Here is a 27,949-nt window from a genome sequence, read left to right as displayed (position 1 = left end):
TAAATTTCGTCTTTACATATTTTTGTGAACTAAGAAGATATGAAAAATAAATGCTCATTGATAAACTCATTATTTAACCATAATCTGTTGAGATAGTGTTCAACATCATTTCATTGTAGAAATTTAATTTTATTAGTGAATACAGATAAAAACATTTTTTATACAGGGTAACACAGTTTTTCTCTGAAAATAGCTGGCATCTCTGGTCTGGAGATGTCGGGAATTTCGAATTACTCGATCATTTAATAATCGAGTATAATTTTGAAACTAATCGATTGAAATTTTATTCGATTATCTGGGCTATTAATCGATTACTCGATTATTCAATCGATTATTGCTATAGTCCAATCCACGTGCGAATGTGTTGGTGTGGCTATTCTCAGCAGTTGAAAGGGTAATGCTAGTGTGAGTGTGTCGAAATAACCCAGTGAATTTTGTCGAGCCGCATCGTGCCAATTTTTAAAGACATATATGCAATAAAAAACACTGCAATGCCAAGAGAACAGTTGAGAAAGACATAAAATCGTTCATGAAACTCTATACCACGTAATGGTACTGTCTTCTACTTGGTTCATTAGTCCATAGCTTACGAAATTCTATATGCATTTTTCGCAGTGTATGATTATGAGTCAAAAATGTTTTTCCTCAGTGTAAAATTGAACCCACAACAAACTTTGACTTCGGCTCGCACACATTCCAATTTCGTATATGAATAGATCTGCGCACTCTGCATCGGTGTGAGTAACTGAGACGTCAAATTGCTCAATAGGATTTTTTAAATTATCGATTAGCTCAATAATCGAATATTTGTTTTAAGCTATTCGATTCAGAGATGCCATTTATACAGATTTATCTGTACTATACAGATTTTTACACTCTTACCAGCCGCTACCTAATTTTGGGTCAAAACCTACCCAAAATGAACTAAAGTGCATCTCCCCAATTTTGGGTAACGAGTGATGACCTCAAAATTTAGGTAACTGTAAGTTTAGTACAAATATTATGCCATAACAAAGCACGCTACCCATTTTTACCCATCAACTCAAAGTTTGAGTAGATTACGACCTAATTTTGGGTAGCTTATAGAAGAACTCGACAATGAGTGATTTCTCCTCAAATAATAGGTAGAAATGGTTTTCAGTGTACATCCTCATACGGATCTAATACAGAATACAGATTTTTTACAGATTCCCTAAATTTAATACAGATTTATACAGATTTCGTAAGAAGTAATGAAGAAAAAATAATCTGTTTTCGTCTGAGCTATCTTTTAGTATTTGATTGCAGTGACGAGATGAAAGTTTATTAAACAACGGACAAATCACAAATTAAAGTAAAAATTTGTGTGCATATGTTTTATGATCAACATAAAAACAAATTTAGATTACAATTTGAAGCTTTATTGTTATGCTAAGGCCGTAAGAGCACGAGAAAGCGGAGCCAAACTTGGTACTGACCAAAGCGAGTAATGTACTTACAGTAAATTGAAAGTACCTTGTCAGAGGGAAAGCTGAGTAAATTTATCGCTTGCACTCTAACAGTGCCCCTTTGGCTTGCTGAAAGAAAGCTTCCCTTTTTTGGTCTGCTAATGCCATCCACCAGCTCGGTTCAGCATTTCGTGTTTATTCTGTCTGCGGCCTGAGAATTGTATGATCTGACTGTCATATTAAATCAACTTTTAAATCTTTAAAAGTATATGGAATTGAAATTTGATTGTTTTTGTAAACTACGAAAATAAAAAATTAATACTCATAGAAACTCTCATTCTATAACATTAATCTGTTGAGATAGCGTTCAACATCATTTTATTCTAGAAATTTCATTTTATTTGTGAGTACAGAGATAAATACAGATTTTTTTACATGGTAATTCAGATTTTCTCTGAAAATATCTGGCATCTCTGATTCGATTTAATATTACTCGATTATCTGGGTTATTAATCGATTACTCGATTAATCTATCGATATTACGACATGCCTACACGGAAAATAAAAACTACCAATTATTTGAGTTCTTTTTACTTAATTTTGAGTTCTTTTGAATCTTTTCTTTCGTTCGCTCCATCCATTGTTGCCAAAATACAAAGAGCAAAACCACCCAACAGCGAGAGTTTCGTTCAATAAGCTACACGGAAAATAAAAACTACCTATTATTTGACTTCATTTTACTTAATTTTGAGTACTACCTTTCATTCGCTCCTTCAATTGTTGTCAAAATACAAAGAGCAAAACCACCCAACAGCGAGAGTTTCGTTCAATAAGCTAAAATTAAGTAAACCGTATTAACTTGAAATTGAGTCAATAGTCAATTCAACTATAGAGTAAATATAACTCATCTTTGAGTGTATTTTGCACGTGTCTTACGAAAACTACCTACTGCCACTTTATCTAAAATTAGGTTATTGAACGAAACCCCAAAATTGGGTGGAATGTACTTAAAATTAGGTTGATTTGCGATTCCGTGTAAAATTAATTAAACCGTACCAACTTGAAATTGAGTCAATACGACTCAACTGTAGAGTAAATATAACTTACCATTGAGTAGATATAACTAATCTTTAAGTATTTTTTTTCCACGTGCCCTACGGAAACTACCTAGAGCCACTTTACCAAAAAATAGGTTATTGAACGGAACCCCCAAATTGGGTGGAAAGTACTTCAAATTAGGTTGTTTTTCGGTTCCGTGTAGGCTTGTCCATGGATGCCAGGTTCATAGATTGTGTTTCACAGATTTTCAACTTTCTGCACAGATTTTAAAAATGACACAGATATTTGAAAATGATCACAAGCTGCCCTTACACGAGACAATATTATTGTCAATACAAGGAGTATTGACAATACTTTTGATCGTGTAGTGGAAACTTCATTGGATTGACGAAAATATTGTCAAAAAATCAAAACTGCTCATCAATCCTACAATACTTTATCTCCAGAGAGGAAACAGTTAAATATGTACAATGACCTTTTCTCTCAATGTTACAATATTCAGTTGCAATATTTAAAGCTCCAAACGCTTGATTTTTTCGAAAAACGCGAACTCAAGTTATCAAACCAATTGGATTGACGGTATTGACAATACTTTGGATTGACAATAATATTGTTACGTGTAAGGGCTGCTACAGATTTTCACAGATTCTGGAATAAATCACAGATCACCAAAAAGTACAGAGCGGTTGAGGACAAAGGTACAGAGCGTGTTGGTATTGAGACCTTTTGTTTTGCTCACCAAATTGGTTTTGATCTGCTATATATCGTACGGTAAACGGGCACAGATTTTCACAGACAAGTTTTCGTCTTGATCATAGATTTTTAAAAAACTGTCCTGGCATCCCTGGTCTTGTCTAATAAGAGGGCTGTATGTGTATCATTATATAGTTTCCTTTGTCTCTATAAGATATTTTTTCAGATAGTAATCAAATAAATGGAATTCAAAAGAATTAAAAAAAAGGTATGTTACAAATATGTCAATCATTTGAAATCTACATTTGAAGTATTTTGATTGAGTTTAATGTTTCAACCAAAAATCGGCTATCGTTCATGTATTAGCGGTCCTTACTCGAGACAATAATTGTTAATCCTAAGTGTTGTCAATTCAATTGGCTCGATAGCTTGTGTTCAAATTTAAAAATAGAATCATGTTTAGAGCAAATTCAGCAGCTAGAAGTTCTATATGGAAGATTTTTTTATTTTTCTGTCAAATTTAAAGCGGGTCTTCGATGCCGTTCTATTTTTTTGTATATAGTGATTTTCACTGTCGGCTAGAAAAGATTGCGATAAGATAGCGCAAAATGCCGCAAAGATAGCGAAACTGTCATTCGTATCGATTCAACCCCTTCGAGACCACAAGCCAGAAAAAAATAGTTTTTAAATTGACCGTTACAATGACTGATTATTTATTTATTATTAAGAGAACTTCAGTCACAATGAATTCATATTGATAATGCGTATGTGACAGATTACGGCTACAACTTGCACGGGTTTTTTAAGCGTGTGCTATTTATTTGACATAATGTACGATTCAGACGATCCGCCTCCTTCCGTCACCGTCACCGGAACGTCAGCTTCCGTCAAAATTAGTTTAATACTTTCTTTACCGGAACGTTCACACGCTCCGTCCGTCAAGACGTACCGTGACGGTGACGATACGTGTGAATGGCTCCATAAAAATGCATGTAATTATTGTTGACGGTGCCGGTGATGGAGATTGACTGTGACAAAAGAAGACGGATCGTCTGAATCGTACATAATGGTTATTTTGTGCTTAGTATGTTCCCTTTTCATTTATATTTTGTATTAATCGACGCCTTGGTTTTCAAAACCTCGTGCTTTATTCGATTGTGCTATTTGTACACTCTAAAATGTTGTTCGTCTTTGACAGATATACATTTGTTGATGCTTTCGATGAACAATGAAATAACAACTGTCGCTAAGGAATTTAACCAGTTGAAAATGCAATTGGCCTCATTCCAACAGCCGATTAATTTTTCTTTTGGCTCTAATGCTAGTTAATTTCAATACAACAGACAGCGAAGGGGTTAAAACAACTGTCCAATTTTCTGGCAGCGATGCCAGGTGAAATTTTAGGCGTCTCCGTATTGGAAATAGTTCTAAGCGACCTCAATATTTAGAAGTATGACGAAAAAACCAAACGAAACCCCTACAGTAATAGCAAACGTCATTAAAATGGACGATTGTTTATAAAAATTTCGAAAATCCGCAAAAAAGTCAGCTTAATTGCAAAGTCTGCTAAAAAACGAAATTGCAAATTCACATACCAATCTGCAAACCTGGCATCAGTGGTTCTGACGCTCATTATTTCGCTATCCTGCGACGATTCCGTCGCATTCTATGTCCAGCTGAAACCCACTATATTTGAAACACGAGTAAACCACTGCTGGGGCTGCCAGTTTTTCTTGTTATAAAATCCAGATTTAAATTTTGTAACTGACATAAATTATGCATCTAGAACTAAAACACTACTGAATATGCCCTTTCAGCAGCTGCAAGATTCATATGGTGGTCTATAATGTAAATGAAACTGAAACAAACGTATCCCCAGCAATTCGTTTTAGTTTTATTTATTCGACCAGTTCTACTGTCAAATTTAAGACTGGTATACACTGCCGTTCTTATTTTTTCTATATTCGAAACACAGATGAAACGCTGCTGGGGCTGCCAGTTTATTTTGTTATAATTTCTAGATTTAAATTTTAAAACTGACATAAATTATGCATCTAGAACTAGAACACTCCTGAATATGCCCTTATAGCTTTAAATATGTTTGAAGACGAACACTAGAAAAGGTCCCAAGTGCAGAAAACAGTTTTCCTTTGTTTACTTTCTTATTCGAGTATTTTACTGTTCTACGGCAATCGCTCTAACACTTTACATAGAATAATGACAAACCGTCAACTTTCGATCTGCACTTAAAAAATTGTCGGAAAATACAAGAATATGCCGTAATAATTGAAAGAGAAAGTAAACAAATAGCAACTGTCATCTGCATTTCGGACCTTTTCTAATGTTTATTGAGATTTATAACTTTAATTAACGATTCAGACAGTCCGTCATCTTCCGTCACCGTCACCGGAACGTCAGCTACCGTCAAAATTAGTTTAATACTTTCTTTACCGGAACGTTCACACATTCCGACTGTTAAGACGTTCCGTGACGGTGACGTTGTGTGTGAATGTCTCAATAAAGGTCAAACCGCATTCGGCCGACATTTCCATCGCCGATCTTTTTTTCGCTCTTCGGTTATGACTGAGCTGCCGGCGTGCGCATGTATAGGTACGCCGGACCAGATATAAAACTCATATCTTTGGCAACGATATTCCTCACCGAGCTTTTCGCACCGTAGCAACTGTGTCGGGTCCGGCGTACCTATACATGCGCTCGCCCGTGCTCAGCCATAGCCGAAGAGAGAAAAAAGTCAACGCCGGCGAGCTCGGATCGGCCGAATGCGGAGTGCCCTTAAGAATGCACTCAACTGATTTCAACAGTGACGGTGACGGAAGATAACGAACCGTCTATATCGTACTTAAGGTAGGATTCAGACGGTCCGTCACCGGAACGTCAGCTTCCGTCAAAATTATGTCGTTTTTGCTTGAGAAAACTTAAAAGTGGGTAGTTTCATCAAACAAACACTTTTCACGAAACTTTGTTGGCTTCGCACTTAGTAACGGGGGTTTGAGCAAACCTGATATAAAAACAGGTTTGAAACCGACTCGATTTTTAGTTCAACAACGTTGAAACTAGGTTCGAGCAGTTAGGGCGGAAACTGGGTTAGGTTTGGTATCAAGTGAAAACGATAAGATACGATTTAGACGGTCCGTCACCTTCCGTCATAGTCAACCTCTTTCACCGTCAAAATTAATTACATGTATTCTTATTCACACATAACGTCACCGTCACAGAACGTCTTGACGGACGGAACGTGTGAACGTTCCGGTGAGGAGGGTACAGGGTTGTTACGGTCGCGCGGTTTCAAAACATTATTTCAGGTTGGTGAATCATTTGTTAGAGAAAAAAAAGCAATCGGGCCAGCAGGTCGAACTGACCGAAATGGTGAATTTCCACCTTGATAAAACCAAAGTTTATAAGAATGCGGCTCTAGCAAATGTTTTCTTCATTTAACAAAATTTCGATTTTATACTCTCCAACCACGAGTTGTACATATCGCTATTTCAGCAGAGCTGTTACCAGGAATTACAAAAACTTACGGAGCAAAGTTTGACAAGAAAAGAAGCGGAGAAGAAAAAGTTAAAATGTTCATCTAGTGCTGGATTCGACAGGATTCCATCCGTGGTGATGAAGAAATCCTATGTTTTTCCGGTTTACAAAAGTGGGTGGGTTATGTCAGAAATATAACTGAATGACGTCGATACGAAATGACGTAGTGTTTCTTCACACTTCTGGATATCTTAAATGGAAGATGATATATTGTGTGAATTTTGCATACTTCCATTTCTTAATTTCCAGAACAAGAATATCAATGGAAGAAGTATCAAAAAGTTTATTAATTTATTAATTGAATGATTAATTTACTGGCACAGACTAACAGACATGACAGTATGAGTAAATTCTTATAAAAATAACTTTTCGTGATGCACTAGTGCCACCTATATTGTACTGCGCGAACTATTTACTATCTGTACGCCCCTTGTGTTATGCAAAAGTTTTTTTACTAGTTGGTTTCCCCTCGTTTGTCAACACCGATCAGCTGCTTGCAGGGATGCCTGATTTTAGCAAAATATTTCAAAATGAATCGTCACAATAAATTATTGGATTACGTTGATAATATGTTTAACTTTTTCGCGATGTTTTAAGGTAACCATTTATTTGTTCATCTAGACTATTTTTTATTGTGTTGGTAGTTTTCACCCGAAATTAAGTGGCGGCAGACCAGAAGCAAGTAAATATTGTAACAAAACGGGTTCGATTTTGTATTGCGTTGGAGAATGAGAAGTAGGCACAATTATGTATATAGTTTTGGCAATGTGTATTAAATCTGTATCCTGCATGAAATTCGCATGGACGTATACAAATCAATACATTACAGGTAATTCTGTATGAATGGCAACCCTGTTGGTAAATGAAAAAAATAAACTCAGTCTAGATGACAGACAGGATGTTTTTGATAGGGTAACGTGGCGCCATCATGACACATGTGAGTACTGTCCCAAATAAAAAAATATTCGAAATGACCGTTGAAATGATTGAAGAATCTAATTTGAGTGTCCTGTCTGTTAGTCTGTGTTACTAGGTCAACGTTGCTGGCTTGAATGAATGAAACGTGTCAATTTTTACATTTTATACCTATCCAGTAGGTACCACGAGAAAGAACAAACAAGCGCCATGAGTTTTTCTCTTTGATACTCGTTGATACCAAACATTTTAGAAAACTATGATTGGTTATTTAATGCTACTGAAAATTTCATCACAAAATGCTAATCATATTTTTATCTCATGAAGAAAAAAAATCTGTTGTTGGGTTTAGTACAGGAGCATAAACTCAGCGAAGCACTTCTCGCCCATGATAACGCAAATAGGTGAATAATTTGTTGCCAATTAGTTACGGTAATTTTGAATTTGTTACTCAATTTATTTTTTATTTTTTGAGTACTTTGTTGAAGTTTGCAAAGCACCGCTTCCAAATAAGCTTCAAAACAAATCAAAGCCCAGTGAATAATTTAATGCTAATTAGCTATGGTAACTAATTTGTTTTAAATTCAAATTTGTTTTAAATTCAAAACAAATCGAAGCCCAGTGAATAATTTGTTGCCAATTAGTTGCCTATTTGTTACGGTAATTTTGAATTTGTTGTTCTTTTTTTGAGTACTTTGAGTTTATATGAGATTAACAAATCCCAAATATGCTTCAAAACAATTCGAAGCAGAGTGAGTAATTTGTTACTAATTTGTTGCTTGTTTGTTACGGTAATTTTGAATTTGTTACTCATTTTTTTTCTTTTTTGAATATTTCGCTAAGTTCATATGAAGTTAGCGAAGCCCCCCTTCCAAATATGCTCCAAAACAAATTGAAGCACAGTGAATAATTTGTCGCTAATTAGTTACGGTATTTTTTAACATTGCCTTTTTCGTGTAGAAAGGTTATGCAAACACCGTGAAAACCGACTTTTGAACAGAGGTCCACCCCATTCGACTCAGCTTGTCAAGATCGCAAAATATGTGTGGGTGTGTTTGTATGTGCAAAAAATATGCTCTTGAGTTTCTCCGAGTTGGCTGGTCCGATTTTCATAAACTTCGATTCATGCGAAAGGTCTTATAGAACGCTATTGTTTTATTCTGGCCGGATTTCCGTTCCCGGAATTAAATGCTGATACGTGCGAAAAATGGCGTCAAAATATGCACTTAATTTCTCCGGAGATGGCTGAACCGATTTGCACAGTAAAATTCATATGAGAAGCCATGCGTTCTCGTTTTACTTATTTTTTTTTTACTTCGCTAAGCTAATATGAAAATAACAAAGCTTACTTACCTTACCTAACAGCTATAGGCCAGGGGTGTCGTTTGCTGTATCAAGCATACGTCTCCACATAACTCGGTCCATGGCTGTTCGTCGCCAGCCACTCAAGGCACGGACGTAGACGTCCGTAGCAGCTGTTGCAATTCGTGATTCATACGCCGTCTCCACGTTCCGTCTTCCATCTGCACTCCGCCATAGATGGTCCTCAGTACCTTTTTTTCGCAAACACTGAGGGCGCGTTGGTCCTCTGCCAACAATGTCCAGGTCTCGTGGTAATAGAGAACAACCGGTCTAATGAGCATTTTGTAGATGGTCAATTTCGTGCGTTGGCGTACTTTTCTCGATCGAAGGGTTTCTCTAAGTCCAAAGTACGCACGATTCCCTGCCAAAATGCGTCTATGAATTTCTCTGCTAGTGTCATTATCGGCGGTCACCAGTGAGCTCAAATACACGAACTCGCCAACCACCTCGATATCGTCATCGTCTATCAATATTCGTGGTAGGAGGCGTTGTGTTTTTTTTCTAGAGCCTGTTCCTCTCATGTACTTTGTTTTTGACGCATTTATGGCCAGTCCGATACGTCTAGCTTCAGCTTTCAGTCCGATGTAGGTTTCCGTCATCTTCTCAAGGTTACGTGTCACAATTTGTAAGGACTTTCGGAAGATCGTGCCACTCGTGTCGATCCTCGCTCTTCGAATCACACCTTCCAGGGCAATATTGAACAAGATACAAGAAAGTCCATCACCTTGATGTAGCCCTCTCCGAGATTCGAAGGGACTTGAGACTTGTCTTATCGCGAATATGTGATCCGTAGTGGCGCGGGCTCCAGTAAATCCCGCTTGGTACGGTCCTACGAATTCCTTAGCTATTGGTGATAGACGATGGCAAAGGATTTGGGAGAGTACCTTGTAGGCGGCGTTCAGCAATGTGATTGCGCGGTAATTGCAACAGTCTAGCTTCTCGCCTTTTTTGTAGACGGGATATACCACTCAATCCATCCATTCCTGCGGTAGAATCTCCTCCTCCCAAATCCTAGAAATCATCCAGTGCAGCGCTCTAGCCAGTGTCTCTCCTCCATGTTTGAGCAGCTCGCCCGGCAACTGGTCATTGCCCGCGGCTTTGTTGTTCCTCAGCTTGTCGATTTCCTCACTTATCTCCGACAGATCAGGGACTGGGAATCTGTCGTCGGCTGAGCGTGCACACAGATTAATTCCTGTACCGTACTCTGCATCTTGTGCTTCGCCATTCAGATGCTCGTCATAGTACTGCTTCCACCTGTCGATCACCTCACGTTCGTTCGTGAGAAGGTTACCACTGGTATCTTTACACATTTCGACCTGTGGCGTGTAGACTCTACGTGAGCGGTTCACCTTCTCATAGAACCTCCGTGTGTCATTTGCGCGGTACAGCTGTTCCATCGCGATCTTGGTCTTCCTGGTCGCGCTTTTTCTTCCGGAAAACAGTGTTCTGTCTGTTCCGCGCCTGTCTATCGTTCCTCGTTCGCTCTAGTGCGGCGTTGTAGCATCATCGCCTTTGCTGCATTCTTCTCTTCAACCAACTGCTGACATTCGCCGTCAAACCAGTCATTTCCTTGATTCGATAACCTCGTACTTAGAACGGTTGCAGCAGTGCTACTCACGGCGGACCTTATGTTCATCCAGCCGTCTTCAAGAGTCGCCGCGCCAAGCTGCTCTTCCGTTGGTAGCATTAGCTCCAGTTGTTGCGCGTCTTCCTCTGCAGTATGAATGCTACGAAGCTGCTCGAGATTGAGTCTCAGCGTTCCTGTGCGACGAGTATTGTGCACCGTCGATAGTTTTGAGCGCATACAAACCGCGACAAGGTAGTGGTCAGAATCAATGTTGGCACTGCGGTAAGTGCGGACATTGATGACGTCGGAGAGGAATCGCCCGTCGATGAGAACGTTGTCGATTTGATTTTCCGTATGTTGATCAGGTGATCTCCAGGTGGCTTTGTGGATATCTTTGCGGAGGAAGAAGGTGCTTCGAACTACCATTCCTCGGGAGGCTGCAAAGTTTACGCATCGTTGACCGTTGTCGTTTGTTACCGCGTGCAGGCTCTCCAGCCTGATCACGGGCCTGTACATTGTCTCCCGGCCTACCTGAGCACTCATGTCGCCGATGACTGTTGTAGGTTCGTTCCAGCTGCGCGTAGAATGCTTCCTTCTCGTCATCGGGTCTCGTCTCATGTGGGCAGTGCACGTTGATGATGCTGTAATTGAAGAAACGGCCCTTGATCTTCAATACGCACATTCTATCACTGATTGGCTGCCACACAATCACGCACTGGCGCATCTTGCCCAACGCTACAAATCTCGTTCCTAGAACGTTGGTTGTGCTACAGCTCTGGTAGAAGGTAGCCGGGGAGGTAGGGATAGGAGTTACTGGACAAGAGGCTAAGAACCACATTAGGGCCTGAATTGCGCATTGTCCAGTCGTTTACCAACCAAAAAATAACAAAGCATCTCTCCCAAATAAGCTTGAAAGTAAACTGAATTCCAGTTGATAATTTTTGAATACGACTTACTTTACTATGGGGCGTCTTTTCTAAATTTACTTTGTACAAGAATGGGTAGAATCGTGAATATCTTATTATATTTAAGGCAGCAACAAAATTTCTGCTGCGTATTATGGGAAATATGTTCAGCAATTTATGACAAAATTTTCTTTTGTATGTGATATCAAACAATAACTCAAAGTTGAATAAGGTGTAAGTCGTCGGTGTAATTCAGTGCCAAAATCCCAAACACATGAATTGAACAAATTGTCGTACAAAGCGTATCGTGCTAAATCGACACATAGAAATACGGTATATTTTCAATGATTGAGTGCTGTGGGCTTCATAACTAATTGGCTCAAGTATCACGTTCCAACATGCCAGGTCATTTTTTCAAAAATCTGATCGAAATACAAATCTGTCTGTGCAAAAACTGTTTACACTTTTCATAACAACACAGCAGATCGGAATCATTTTTCATTTTTGCGAGCTAAAAATAAGGGTCTGGCCACTTCCAAGCGCTTTGTCACGAATGCATTTGCACTGCGTTACCCCTAGCAATTTGAAGATGTCAGTGAACCTGGCGTCTTTAGTCCATTCAGTACATCAATGATTGGTGTATGCATCAGGTCTGTAGATTTGCCTGCGAATCTGAAAATTTCTTATAGTGCTGCAGACACACTTTGTTGTAAATTATTTGCCTTTTTGTTACGTTAATAAATATTATTTCATTACCTTTTCGTTTGAGTGTTTGAACAGAATGATTTTACAAGGATAATTTTTTTAAATATTACCATTTAATTCTGTTATAAGTATATCACGTCACTATACAAATTCACTATGTATCTCACGACACTATAAATCTTGTATAATAAACGTCACATCACATATGCGCATTTCGAATACAATTTATATTCTTCTTCAGTGTGATAGTTTTGTTTAGTTATTGAAAGAATGCTGCAATGTTGTTCCTTTTATATGAAACGAAAGTAGGTAGATTCCTACAACAGGTATAAATACCTCGAAAAAATTTATCTAATTTGTTTAGGCCCTACCCTAAGTGAGGTTAAGTGTTTTCTATGTTTGTCTGTCCCCTGCAAGCGCGTATACAGGGGGGGGGGTTTTAGGGGTTCAAACCCCCCCCCCCCCCCGAAACAAAAAATTATAACCCATGGGAAACATTGTGATATAAATTATACATGTGTTGATTTATCACCATGTTCTAAAACCCCCCCCCCCCCCCCCCCCGAAAATTTTCTCTGGCTTCGCGCCTGGTCCCCTGTGTGTAGGTAGTAACTTAAAGAGCCAGGAAGACCTATTTCCTTGGTCTCTGTTTAGTAAAGAAGTGGAATTATGTTTGAACATTTCTAGACTTTCTGCCGAATCTAATTTCCATGGGTTGGAAATTTGTCTTAAAATTTTTATGTCATTTGTAGTGAAATCATGGTTTTCGGAAAAGGCATGCTCAGCTACTTTCGGCTTGAAATGGTGTGATAAACCCCGTTCCAGATCCTTGGATGCTTTCCCTATTTCCGCTATGTGTTCCTTGAAACGGATATCTAATTATCTCCTTGTCCAATGTATAATTTATCACAATGAGAACATGAAATTTTGTATACCCCCGATTTTTTCAATTTGTCAGTAGGATCTTTAGTAGATCCTAGTACAGTTTTCAACTGGTTGCTAGAGCTACTGAACACTAAACCCAAGCCAAAGGGTTTTAATTTTGATTTAAGTGGATATGTTTGCCATAAATAATTCGCATAAAAATGGGGAGAGCGGATTACCCATTAGGGCCCCTTGTAATTGTTTATAAAATTCCCCTCTGAATTTGAAATAATTTACATCCATGCAAAGCCGGGTTAGAGTAAGGTAAGACCTTACTTTGCATTTCCATAAACTACTACTCTTTTGTTTAACTAACCAATCTTCCAACAGATTGATTGAGTCCTTCACCAGGACACTTGGGAATAAGGAGGCTACATCGAAAGATACCATTATTTTGTCATCTTCGATTTCACCTGAGTTCAGAAGTTGAGTAGCGAATTCTTGTGTATTGGGAATGGATCTACTAAAAAACTTTTTCGGCATATTTTTGAATTCTTCCACTAGCCATTTGGAGATTTTTTGGGTAGAGGCTCCTACTGAAGAGATGATTTCCCTTATTTTATTCCTAGGTTTATGGACTTTAGGTAATCCTTCGATTTATGGTAATGAAGGGTTAGGAACTTTGAGGCGGCTGAGATTGATATCGAAGTTAGGGTTACATTCCATGAGAGTTTTATCTATTTTTTTGATAATTTCTGGAAGGGGGTCGGATCTTTGTTTCCTATAAGGTCCGTCATTAATTTTTTGGATCTAATCATAATCGACTTGGAAAATTTGTTGGATACAATCAACAATTTACATAGGAACATAAAATTCACCTGCGAGAGGGAGACAAACAACAGTTTACATTTCTTAGATGTTCTTATTATACCGGAGCCAAAAACTCGAAATATATAGGAAGCCAACCAATACAGAGCGAGTTGATGATTGCGATAGTATCATTTTAATATATCCGCTTATTCTAACTATGTGCATATAACCTTTGTATAAGTTGTGTTTATGAAAATGTAGTAAATGCTCCACACAAGGGTTTTGAAATATTGCAACCTAGTATATTCATCATCATCAGACTGTAAATTTTTAAGGGCCGTGAAATACTCAGAGTATGAAGTGGAGTGAAGAAATGTAGAAAAATTCTCTCACGGTTCATGCATTGAAAAACACGAGTTCTTGTAGCATCTTTTATCGGATTGAAAATATTATGTACAATATAGAAAAATATCGAGCAGCTTCTGTAAAAATAATCGGCAATCATCAACACTGCCTACAAGAACAGTTAGATAATTTAATTAATTGGTGTAAAATCAACAAAATGATTTTAATTGCCTCTAAATGCTGCGTCATCTCTTTTAGTCGCAAAAAGTATTCAAGTTCTACTATAATATTTCATTAACTGTTCTCGGATGCGCATGGTCTGTTAAGGACCTGGGTGTTCCCCTAGATTCCAAGTTAAATTTCACTGAGCACATAGATTTTACTATTTTGAAAGACTCTAAGCTGATAGGATTTATTTTCCGCGTTACTAAAGAATTCTCTGATGTACATTGCTTGAAGCTCCGTATTGCGTTCACTCAACTCTCGAATATACTGCTGTTATCTGGACATCTTATTACCAGAACGCTATCAAACGCATTGATGCGATTTAACGCAAATCCGTCCGACGTCTTCCATAGAGATATCCGTTAAACTTACCGAGTGGCCACGACCGCTGCAAACTGATTGGTCTCCATTTATTATCTGTCAGTCGCGGTGTTTGTAAGGTTAGTTTTGTGGCAGACCTACTCCAGTCGCGAATCGATTACTCCGAGCTACTGTAATTAGACATTTGCCGTCGTAGTCTTTGATCCTATTTTTTTTTGCGGATTCCCTATGCTTTAACTAATTATGGATATAACGAGCGCATTGCATTGCTAGCATGTGCCGCATGTTTAAGAAATGTTTCAATTTTTGTGACTTCCATTTATCACGTATTATTATCAAGAAATCGTTCCTCTTGTTATTGTCTCATTAGATTTAGTTGCTGTAGAAGAACTAGATTTGAGGAAATGTATCGTTTGGATGATTGTAATATATTGATGTAAGAGATGACGAGGTTTTACGGCTGCAGAACTTACTCCAGTGGGCTTTTCCCTGCTCCAAATAAAAGAATAAAAATGAGGAGGAAAAGAAAAACATTCAGAATAAACAAAAGGAAAACAGGAGGCGATAAATTGTATTGAAACTGAAATTAAAAAGATTAAATCAGATCATCCTGTGATCTAACTTAAAACTCTTATATCCGAGAATGGAAAGCTTGACGAGCAAAAAGATGATGAAGCCAAAAAAAATGTTTTTGCTGAAATCTGTTTAACTTCTTTCAAAATCACAAAATTGTAAGCAATTTAATTTTCACTGTAACATTTTCCGTACATCAGAAAGTAGGGTAAGATGTTCGGTTGCCGGCACCCCACCGTAACTTCTGACAGAAAGCAGATAGCGTCACTCCAACAAATGTCATGTGTGAGTAATAGCAGCACGTTCTTTATGTGCCGAATACCAAAGTAAACAGACGCTTGTACTTTCCGCCGCGCTCAAGACAAATTTTAATTGCGTGAAAATCAACTCAAAAGTTTTTTTTCTGACTTTTTTATGGCATCATAAATTGAAGAGCATCAATCGAAAAGATGACTGAATTGAATATTTTTGAGATGAGATTGATCTATTTCGTGATTTAATACCGGATGCTATCAAAATTTTCGTAACCAAAGTTTTTTTTGCATTTTCAAAATGTCTACTGATTTCAGTTACCGGTACCCTATTTTTTCGACAAATCGTGAAAATTTTGTCAGTGGTATGCATAGTTGCACAGAGACAAAGCAAGCCAAAGTTTTGACAAAACATCTAGATACTCATACAGCAGATGATCCGACTAACATGAAAGACCGCCCAAATCAACTCCAAAGCTGCCACCATCCAAATCATCGGCCAAAAAAAGCCTAGGTGCAGTCACCATCAGACAATGACTTTTGTCCAAAACGCCTCCGAAAAGAATAAATTTCGTTATTTTCTTTGAACAATTGCAATCTTTACTTATATTTATCCATTTTAGCGAATTTTCTTGAGATGCCGGTAACCGAACACATTTTTTGAAATGGCCAAAAGTCACTTTAGTAAATTGATAATAAAGTTTTGTCGTGAACATGACTTACTTTACTATGGGGTGCCTTTTCAAAATTAGCCTTATGGAAGAATGGGCAGAACTTAATCGTGAATATCTCGACTTGTATTGACGGCAGCAACATAATTCTTTCACTATTTCATCAAAAATATGATCAGGAATTTAGGATAATATTTTGAACAGTGTGAGATAACCACAAACAACTCAAAAATTAGGTTTTCTCAAAATTTGAAAACAACGCGGAAAACTCTTTACTTTTGCTTGGTTTTTTCGTGCAAGGACGACGATTTTGAGGTAGTCAGGAAAATATCCTCATCGGAATGCGTATAAAAGGGGAGCCGTGGTCGAAAATCGATCATTTCTTCTTGTGCGTTCGATGGAGCCAGACGTCGCAGAATGATTTATCATTTGCTTTCCGGCCGTCGAGGGAGCGATATCATCAACCAACAGCGACGGAGAATGCACGTTCTGCGTGGTTAAAACCTCAAACGCTCAGGTCGCAGTTCTCATTTGCTTTCCGGTTGTCGAGGGAGTGATGTCATCAACCAGCAGCGACGGAGAGTGCACCTTCTGCGTGGTTAAAACCTCAAACGCACAGGTAACAACTCTCATTCGCTTTCCGGTCATCGAGGGAGTGATGTCATCAACCAGCAGCGACGGAGAGTGCACCTTTTGCGTGGTGAAAACCTCAAACACTCAGGTAGCAACTCCCATTCGCATTCTGAAACTGGGTTCTGGAACTATATTCCGGAACTGATTTCAGTTTCGAAATGGTAGTTCTAGAATTGCTACTAATTAATATTCGAAAGTATAAAGAAAGAGTGTCAGTTTTATTCGTATTCACGACATCCAGTTATGTCTCTGACATTACACACTCGTACTTTTTTGTCGTGAATACGACTTGGGGCGCCTTTTCAAAATGTACCCTCTGAGAGAGTGATAAGTTTTTGATCGTGAATATACGAATCAACATTATTTTTGCTACACCCCATCGGAAATATGATCACAATTTTATGATAAAATTTTCAGTTGTGTGACACAAATAATCAAATAATTCAAAATTAAACTTTTCTGAAAAACTGTGGTATAAACGAGTATCAAAAGGGATAATCCATAAGGCGCGTTTGCCTCGCTCGTATTTTTAAAGCTCATAGTTCAGTGATCTGTGAAAGGATTTATTTAATCTAACCACCTATAGAATCGAAATTTTTCAACCTAAACGCGTATTGCAAAAGCATTGAAGTATTTCAATAGTACACTATTGAAAAACCTGTCTCATTTGACCCATGTCAACACCAGCCAATCAGAACGCGTTCTGAGGAAGAGAACAAAATATCTGCTGCTGTACAACAAATCGTTCGAGAAAAATGTTCCGAAAAGTGTTGAATATCGTAGTGAGTTCCTCAATTTGGTCCTTCTGAATGCTAGAAACGTATCCCTACAGCATATTAATAGTTTCTTTCTATAAATTATGCAAATGAATAAAAAAAATAAAACAAAATTATGCAAATCCGAAATGAAATAATCGACATTAAAATTCTGTATGCGGCTATTCTTATAGCCATTAGGAAAAAGCTACAAACGAAATCAGGTAAAAACAAGCCTCAGAACAAAAATTGGATCAGTTTGAATTCTATCGCCACTGCGAGCAAATGTATTTTGTGTCGTTTGTAAAACTAGTTTCGCTTCCGACAAGAGCGATTACGTCACAGCTGCATCATTTGCATTGGTGAAAAAGCAACGGTGGAGAGCATTACACAAAATCAGTCGTTCTAATGGCTCTAAAAGTTTTCTAAAGAACTGTTAGGATTTCTTGCTCGCAAATCGAAGGGAAATATCCTCAGTTTAGTACAAATCTAGAACTGTTTGGTTTGATTTTTGCACTTTTCGCTGTGTCAAATTCACAGTAATCTAGATCAAGTGAAGCCTTCTTTGTTTTTGCGAAAAATGTGAAAAAGGGGAATGCTTGCATAATTCATACAATTGATCAACTAATTGATATTCGGAAGTGTTAAGGAACATGTCAGTTGTTTTCGTATTCACGACATTCAGTTATGTCTCTGACATTACCCACCCGCCTTTTTTAAACTGGATTCAAAATTCCACAAATCGATAACCATTGTCAGTAAGCAACTAAACAAATTGATTTCGGCTATCGGCCACCGGAAATAGTGGTCATATATTCTAAAGTGAATCTCACTCACTTTTTTCAGCGATGGTTTTGACCGATTTCCACAAACTTAAATTTAAATGAAAGATCTTACGGTGCCATACGTAGTTCCCGAATTTCATCCGGATCCGATTCCGGGTTCCGGAGTTATAGGGTAAAGAGTGTTCAATATTGTACACCGTCACAAACCGGCGAAACAAATACCGCAAAATTTTTTCTAAACTGGACTCAAAACTCCACAAATCGATAGCCATTGTCAGTAGGCAACTAAACAAACCAATTTCGGCTATCCTGGTTCCCGGTCTTCGGATCCGGAAGCACCAGAAATAGTGGTCATATTCTGTGAAATTTTCAAGCCTATTGGAACGAAACTCTGGAAGTTATGGACCTTCATCTATGGCTATCTTATTCTACGAAGAAGCAAGAGCTCATTCTTGAAATGTTTCGTTGTAATAAATTATAAAATAAAAAATATGATCTATTGAAAATATGATCGAGCTCCCTGGAGTAATTAAATGTTTCCATTGATTTTATAGACAAAAATCTTTAAACGCGTTTTCCTGCACAGCAGGTTTTGAAAGTCCGTGTCCATCGTCATTCCAAAACTGCTGCACCAATTTTTTTCAAATTTTGCACACACTTTCTACATATAAAAAACCAGACTCCAACGTTTTCCTTTTCGTTTTTTGTTACTATGCGGGGTTTTACAGCTACAAAATGGTGGATTTTAACGTGAAAAATAGTAGTTTTCACTTTGAACAACACCCACAAATTTAAAAAATAAAACAAAATCAAACAGAAACGTTGGGGTCTAGAAAAACTTCTACTCTAACTATGCTGCATTCATTCGTTCACTTCTGATTAGTCCTCGTTGAGATACAGTGGACACCGCAAACCATGATTTTTAAGAAGCCTTCTCGAAAATACCTCTTCACTGACTTATTTCTCAGTACTTTTCCACAAAAATATTACAAAATGTTGTTCGAATGATGCTTTTTATCATGCAAAACATTTGAATTTATTTTGTTGAACGATAATTCTGGAAAAAAATCGCAAAAATGATGATTTTGTCGTGAATACGACTTACTTTACTATGGGGCGCCTTTTCAAAAAGTACCCTCTGAGAGAGTGATAAGTTTTTGATCGTGAATATCTCTTGTTGTATCTAACTAATCAACATAATTTTTGCTACATGCTATCGAAAATATGATCACAATAGTATTTTGAAAGCTCATAGCTCAGTGATCTGTGAAAGGATTTATATAATCTAATCACCAATAGAATTGAAATTTTTCAACTTAAACTTGTATAGCAATAGCATTGAAGTATTTCAATAGTACATTATTGAAAAACCTGTCTCATTTGACCCATGTCAACATCAGCCAATCAGAACGCGTTCTGAGGAAGAGAACAAAATATCTGCTGCTGTACAACAATTCGTTCGAGAAAAATGTTCCGAACAGTGCTTAATATCATAGTGAGTTCCACAATTTGGTCCTTCTGAAAGGCATGAATGAATCCCGTACAGCATCCTGATAGTTTCTTTCAATGAAATGCAAATACGAAATGAAATAATCGACTATAAAATTTTATATGCTGCTATTTTTAAAGCCGTTAGGAGAGCATCATACAAAATCAGTCGTTCCAATGGCTCTAAAAGTTTTCTAAAGAACTATTAGGATTTCTTCGCAAATCGAAGGTAAAAATCCTCAGTTTAGTGCAAATCTAGAACTGTTTGATTAGATTTGTGCACTTTTCGCTGTGTGAAATTCAAAGTAATCGAGATCAAGTGAAGCCTTCTTTGTTTTTGCAAAAAATGTGAAAAAGGGGAATGCTTGCATAATTCATACAATTGATCAACTAATTGATATTTGGAAGTGTTAAGGAACATGTCAGTTGTTCTCGTATACACGACAACCAGTTATGTCTCTGACTTTACCCACCCACCTTTTTTTCATCATTTAGACCTTACCCTTCCTTAAACCGGCGAAACAAAAATCGCAAATTTTTCTTTAAACTGGACTCAAAACTCCACAAATCGATAACCATTATCAGTAGGCAACTGAACAAACCGATTCCGGCTATCCTGGTTCCCGATCTTTTGTTCCGGAAGCACCGGATATAGTGGTCATATATTCTAAAGTGGATCTCACTCACTTTTTTCAGCGATGGTTTGACCGATTTCCACAAACTTAGATTCATATGAAAGGTCCCACGTACCACACGCAGTTCCTGAATTTCATCCGGATCCTACTTCCGGTTCCGGAGTTATAGGGTAAAGTGTCTTCAAAACTGTACACCGTCACTTAAACCAGCGAAACAAAAACCGCAAAAAAAATTTTAAACTAGACTCAAAACTCCACTAACCGATAGCCACTATCAGTAGGCAACTAAACACACCGATTTCGGCTATCCTGGTTCCCGGTTCCGGTTTCGGATGCACCGAAAATAGTGGTCATATATTCCAAAGTTAATTTCACTCTCTTTTCTCAAATTCAAATGAAAGGTTTCACGGTGCCTTGGAAAATAGTAGTCATATATTCCAAAGTGGATTTCACTCACTTTTCTCAGATTCAAATGAAAGGTCTCATGGTGCCTTGGAAAATAGTGGTCATATATTCCAAAGTGGATTTCACTCACTTTTCTCAGATTCAAATGAAAGGTCTCATGGTGCCATACAGAATTCCTGTATTTCTTCCGGATGTGATTTCCGGTTCCAGAGTTATAGGGTAAAGTGTGTTCAATATTGTACACCGTTCACTTAAACCGGCGAAACAAAAACCGCAAATTTTTTTCTAAACGACTCAAAACTCCACAAATCGATAGCCATTGTCAGTAGGCAACTAAACAAATCGATTTCGGCTATCCTGGTTCCCGGTCTTCGGTTTCGGAAGCACCGGAAATAGTGGTCATATATTCTAAAGTGAATCTCACTCACTTTTTGCAGTGATGGTTTGACCGATTTCCACAAATTTAAACTTAAATGAAAGATCTTACGGTGCCATACGGAGTTCCTGAATTTCTTTCGGATCCGAATTCCGGTTCCGGAGTTATAGGGTAAAGTGTTCAATATTGTACACCGTCACTTAAACCGGCGAAACAAAAACCGGTTCCAGAGTTATAGGGTAAAGTTTGCTCAATATTGCTCACCGTTCACTTAAACCGACGAAACAAAATCCGCAATTTTTTTTTTAAACTGGACTCAAAACTCCACAAATCGATAGCCATTATCAGTAGGCAACTAAACAAACCGATTTCGGCTATCCTGGTTCCCGGTCTTCGGATCCGGAAGCACCGGAAATAGTGGTCATATATTCTAAAGTGATTCTCACTCACTTTTTTTCAGCGATGATTTGACCGATTTCCACAAACTTAAATTCAAATTAAAGGTCTTACGGTGCTATACGGAGTTCCTGAATTTCATCCGTATCCGATTTCCGGTTCTGGAGCTATAGGGTAAGGTATGTTCAATGTTCTACACCGTCACTTAAACCGGTGAAACAAAATACGCAAAAAACATTCTACACTGGACTCAAAACTTCACAAATTGATAGCCATTATCAGTAAGCAGCTAAACAAACCAATTCTGGCTATACGGGTTCCCGGTTTTCGGTTAACGGCGGGAGAAGATAGTCATATGCTCAAAATTGGATCTCACTCACTTTTCTCAGAGTTTGCAGAACCGATATTTCCAATCTTAGGATCAAATGAAAAGTTACGTCTTATAGTCCTACCAAAAATTACAGCATATTTTCGGGTTCAATAAAAATTTAAAATGTCGTTTAGAGTACGGTGTCGAAATCGTATAAAAAACTTCAAAATTTGAATAAAAATTAGTAGAGTTTGTACGTCATGTTAGTTGGTGGCCGTACAAACCGACTTCGATACTGGTTCTCGGGTTCCGGTGCAGGAATTACACACGGATAAAAATCTATTACCGGTACCATGATTTTTTAATCATGAAGTCATGAACCATGCCTTCTCATGAAATTTCATAAGCAATATGATTGATACCATGAAATTTTTCAAGAAAGATGTGTTATTGTGCATGATACCAACCATTTTGCTCATGAAATCATGACTATTATTCATGATAGACATCATTCATGATTTCATGATTTTTAATCATGGTATCGACAATGGATTTTTACTTGTGCATATAATAGGAAACCCACTTCGTTTTCTTAAGGAAGACCTAGGCGAGCAAAGCACACTCATTCTGTATGTTATACTAGTTAATGCACAAACAATCTCTTGGTTTCTTTCAAAAATCGAAGCGAAACATTTGAAAAAAATACCACAGTATTATATAAATGAGAAAGGCATCATTACACCACTAGGTGGATTAAAACAGGTTTTTTTTTGTTTGTTGACAGACGGATGGAATTGCTCACGGTCCATTCGCTTAAATAGAGTTTAAAAATATTTGTTGATGATTCAATTCGGTTTGTTTTAAAGATTTATTATATACAAGTAGCTATTTGCGAAGCGTAAAGGTGATTGAGATGTGTTCCTCGAATTATTTTATACTTGTTCGTAAACAGAACCACTGGATTGTCAAGGATGAATGCTTGTTAATTTGCCACGTCACGATAAAAAGTCTAATTCAAATAATAATGAAAACGTAAACAAACAACCGTTAGCTGTCGATTTATGTCGATTAATTGTATTTTGTGAGGTTAGGTCATGTTCGTGCAAAAATTGATCATGTTCCTTTTTATTGTTGTATCATTCCATTAGGTTTTGCACGGTGATGACACAAATGAACTGTCGATGAATTAAATTCATCTTTGACAGCTGTCGGTGGTTTGTTTTCACTGGAATGACGGAACACAACGGAATTATACAAGGATAACATTTTGTGAGGTTGTCATTCTCGTGCAAAATCATATTGGGAATATAAACAAACCACCGTCAGCTGTCAAATAAGAACTTTATTGGTGACTATAGGGATACCTAGACGGGCCTAGAGCTACTTGGCGGACTGCCGGACCTAGCGAAATTCTGCCGGGCCGCACACATATTTTTTAAGCGTTTGTTTGACATGTGACATTTCTAAAAATGTGTAATGCAAACACAATTCAGATTTCCGTGTTGAGCATGAAGACGTTACTAACTTTTACATAGTTTTTATTAGGTTTTTTACCGTCACTTTTACTGTCACTCAGCGGTACTGTTTGTAAACAGACGTTTTTTTGTTTGTCTGTTGACAAACGGATGCGACCGTTTACGATCCATATCGCCTAAATATAGTTTCAAAACATTTGCAAACAATTCGATATGGCTCGTTTCAGGGATTTATTAAATAAAAGTGGCTAGATGTGATTGATTGTTTGAATGTTTTTTTTAAGCTTGTTTGTAAACAGTACCGCTGAACTGGCAAGGATAAATGCTTGTTCATATGTGACGTCGCGATGAAAAATCTAATTAGGTTTTTTACCGTCACTGCTAACCTCAATCTGATGAACACATTTTGACAATTCAGCGGTACTGTTTGTAAACAGACTTTTTTGTTTGTCTGTTGACAAACGGATGAGAACGTTCACGGTCCATATCGCCTGAAAAAAGTTTCATATCATTTGTAAACGATTCGTTTCAGATATTTATTGAATAAAAGTGGCTAGTTGTGCAGTGTAAAGATGATTGTTTGAGATGTGTTCCTCGGTTTTGTTTAAACTTGTTTGTACAGTACCGCTGAACTGTCAAGGATGAATTCTTGTTCATTTGTGACGTCACGATAAAAAATCTAATTAGGTTTTGCACGATGACCACTCGAATAAACTACCAAAGAACTGTCGATGAATCAAGTTCATCTTTTGACAGCTATCAGTGGTTTGTTTACGTATCTATTAACACGTATTCAAATTAGAATGAACGCAATGAACACATAAACAAACCACTGATAGCTGTTAAAATTGATTCATTTTGTTCATTTTTGTGAGGTTATGTTATGTTCGTGCAAAACCCAATTAGGTTTTGCAAGATGGCATCACAAATGAACTCGTGATGAATAAAAAACATGTTTGACATGTAACGGGGATTTGTTGACATTTCCAGTTAGGTTTGGCAAGATGACGGCACGAATGAACTGTCGATGAATCAAGTTCATCTTTTGACAGCTATTAGTGGTTTGTTTATATATCTATTAATACGTATTCAAATTAGAATGATCACATAAATAAACCACTTATAGCTGTAGAAATTAGTTAATTTTGTTCATTTTTGTAAGGTTACGTCATGTTCGTGCAAAACTTAATCAGGTTTTACAGGATGACGGCATAAATGAACTCGTGATTAATAAAGTTCATGTTTTACATGTACCTGTGGTTTGTTTACATTTCAAATTAGCATGAACAAAGGACCGCTAGTCATCAAATAATGTTCATTCAGTGAATTAGACAAGGTTATGGCATGTTCGTGTGAAACCTGAAGAACTGATCAGTTGATCGGACGAAACAAATATGCAAGCTTCTGTCAAAAAACCGCTCGTTTGGCCGGATGAACTCTTCAGTCACTTTATTTAATATCGTTCACGACGTCACATACTGTCCGGAAAACTGAACGTGTATGGGTCGCTTAAAGTTTGAATTCAATCTTATATAGATAGTAAACATTTTTAGATTCGGCAGATTTTTTTAAATACCATTTATTTTATCAGTTGCAGAGAGGAACAGTCCCCAGTACTAATGAGACCCATTACAAGTCGAGCAAGGAAAATTACGACTCCCAACCTAGAATTCTACTGAAAGTAAAGAAGAAAGAAGATATTCCATCTAAATCTGAACCGGTCTTCACTATAGCCGCTAAAACATATCTTCCAAAGACAGTATCACGCCAACAAAAAGAGCAACTACCACATTGGCGAACACATGAAAGTTCACATTCGATGCACAATGACATGATGAAATGTATCGCTATTATAACAGATAGTCTTACATTAAATGTACGGGCACTAGACTATTTACAAGAGACGAACTCAGATTTTATCGTTATTGGTTCAATTGGTATGCAATCTACAGGAAAGTCTAGCATTTTAAATATGCTAGCTGCAGGTACTTCCAATGTCTCAGACGAAGTATTCTCTGTGAACAGTATATTAACACAAGATCCGGATGATTTTGGTAAATTTTTTAAAAAGAGCTTACAAATATACAATTTTACATTGCCTACATCATTTGTTATCAGCAATTCGTATGCACATAACCGAAGATAGAGTTATCTTATTGGACAGTTCACCTGTGCTTTCAAATCGAGGACATAAGGATTTTATCGTCAGTGAATTGGAAGACATTCAGAAAATTATCATGCTTTTAAATGTCTGTCACATTGTGCTGGTGCTGCAGGAAGATTTTTTAAACATTAACTTCATAAGGTATAGAAACAAAGCCGGCGATAAACAAAAGACACCAATCATTTTTCATGTTATATTTTTTTATTCAGGTTGCTTCTCAGTGCAGAGATGATGATCCAAAAAAACAAATATGAGTCTTACTTGAAACCGAGTATTATCTTTATAAACAACAAGTGTAATCGAAAGGATATTACAACCGAAAGAAATGAGCTATTTGAAATATATTACAAAACTCTTTTCAAAGATTCTAAACTTCAAATTTTTAGTAACATGTGTGATTCACAAGTTAATATTCTACAAATTCCAAAATTAAACCCTGGTATAACCATAATTTCGTTTATTTTCGTAAAAATCTCAAACATTTCGTTTTACAGATAATTTATATGTTACTACAAATGTGCAGAAATTGCGTGAGTGTGTATTCCTTGCACCAATACATGACACTGTCAGAGGCCAGGAAACATTTAATGAGAAAGTATGGTTTCAAATAGTAACCAAAATATTGGAAAGTTACAGCAACAACTATTTCATAAGAAAGTATGACAACTTAAAAGAAAAATACAATTTACATAATCACGTCAACGTGGTTGAAAATGCAGCTAAAGAAAAACATATGAATTTCATAGATTTCTAGTAAAGTGTTACGTACTATTTTTCATTTGTATGTTTTGATTTTTTGTCAAGATTTTCTCTTCGATCTCATAGATTTGAATTATGACAGACGATTCTCTTATCAAAAAGCGAACTATAAATATCACAAAATTACGATTTTTCTAAAGATTGACATGAATATTTCTAGTGGTATATCTTATATCCTCATAAAACTCAAAAATTGTTTCAACAGAAGTCAAAGCTCGTGTGCACGCAGTTATAGGTTCGTTACTTTCAAATATAGTCCTGTGAAATACGTTTTGAAGTAGAGTCGTATCAGTCGGTGTTGAACAGTCGTTCGCACCACACGCATATAGCTCTTGGCTCCTGGAATTTTTTTCTGGCTACCTAGAGTTTCATTGATTCAAGGCTTCAGTCTTTTTCAAGGCTACCTGAATCACTAACAGTCTTTTTAAAGACTAACAATTAGTCAGCCTTTCTCAAGGCTATACAAAGAGTGATATTAGAGTGACTAAGTGATACAAAGAGTGATATTAGAGTGACTAAGAAATTAATCAGCCTTTTTGAAGGCTAGCTATTCAAAGAACTATTATTCAAAATTCCATTCATTTCAAAAATTTCTGCGTCCAATCGGAAAGGCAACAAGCCTAAGGCTAAAAATAATTCAACACGGAATAAATCACAATCCGTTATTCAACATTTTTCTAATAACATTCACGATCTTATAGAATCTGAATGTAAAAATAAAAGACAACGGACGGATTTCCCTTCCGTTGATCCTATGCCGTCTACCAATATTTACGAGATTCTTCCTGAATCCGATTGTAGCGACATAGAAGAAAATTCTTCAAAAATTCCCAAAATGGACACTTGTCGTTCTGGGAAGAAACAACAATCTATGCCACCACTGACGGTGATGATTTCCGACTTCAAAGCATTCCGTACTGAGCTTTCTACTTTTCTCCCAGAAGTAAAAGTCTCATTTCAAATCGGACGAAGAGGAGAATGTCGAGTCTTGGTTGATGGATTGGAAGATTACGAACGACTTATTCGATATTTGTCCGAGAAACTTCATAAATTTTATTCATATGATATAAAATCAGAAAGACCCTTCAAGGCTGTCTTGAAAGGCTTATCAAATGATCAAAGTATTGATTAAAATAAAAATGAAATAAAAGAATTGCTTGGTTTTGCCCCTTCCCAAGTAATACTTATGAAAAAAAGAGCGAATGGTACTTTTAAACCACGCTCTGGAATTTCCCATGAACTTTACCTTATACACTTCAATCGAAGTGATGTAAACAATTTGAAAACTTTAGAAAACGTTTCATTTCCCACATTAAAATTCATTGGGAACATTATAAACGGCATAATCGTATTGCAAACTTAACGCAATGTCGTCGTTGCCAAGGCTTCGGTCATGGAACCAAAAATTGTCATATGGATATACGGTGTTTGAATTGTGGTAAATCGCATTCAAAAGAAGTTTGTCCAATGAATGAAACCACTGATAAATTTTCATGTTCACATTGCAATGGAAATCATAAATC

At 37.1% G+C, this 27,949-nt stretch overlaps 1 protein-coding gene across 2 annotated transcripts; it reads left to right on the top strand.

Annotated features, from left to right (window-relative positions):
* The first annotated feature begins 3,328 nt into the window (after positions 1-3,328).
* LOC131434560 (nonsense-mediated mRNA decay factor SMG9) lies at positions 3,329-26,445 on the top strand. 2 transcript variants are annotated; one of them, XM_058601385.1, is made up of 6 exons: positions 3,371-3,447; positions 7,561-7,668; positions 25,095-25,557; positions 25,622-25,808; positions 25,877-26,106; positions 26,162-26,445. In XM_058601385.1, the coding sequence occupies exons 2-6, from the start codon at positions 7,660-7,662 to the stop codon at positions 26,419-26,421; spliced, it is 1,149 nt and encodes a 382-aa protein (XP_058457368.1). In that variant the 5' UTR covers positions 3,371-3,447; positions 7,561-7,659; the 3' UTR covers positions 26,422-26,445. The 2 variants fall into 2 exon arrangements, with proteins under 2 accessions (XP_058457367.1, XP_058457368.1); XM_058601384.1 differs by lacking the exon at positions 7,561-7,668 and having other exon boundaries at positions 3,329-3,447.
* The last annotated feature ends 1,504 nt before the right edge of the window (positions 26,446-27,949 follow it).

Source organism: Malaya genurostris, chromosome 3, assembly GCF_030247185.1.
Source record: "Malaya genurostris strain Urasoe2022 chromosome 3, Malgen_1.1, whole genome shotgun sequence".
Lineage (NCBI taxonomy): Eukaryota > Metazoa > Arthropoda > Insecta > Diptera > Culicidae > Malaya > Malaya genurostris.
The sequence above is the reverse complement of the archived record's forward strand: the minus strand, read 5'-3'. Positions and strand labels throughout refer to the sequence as shown.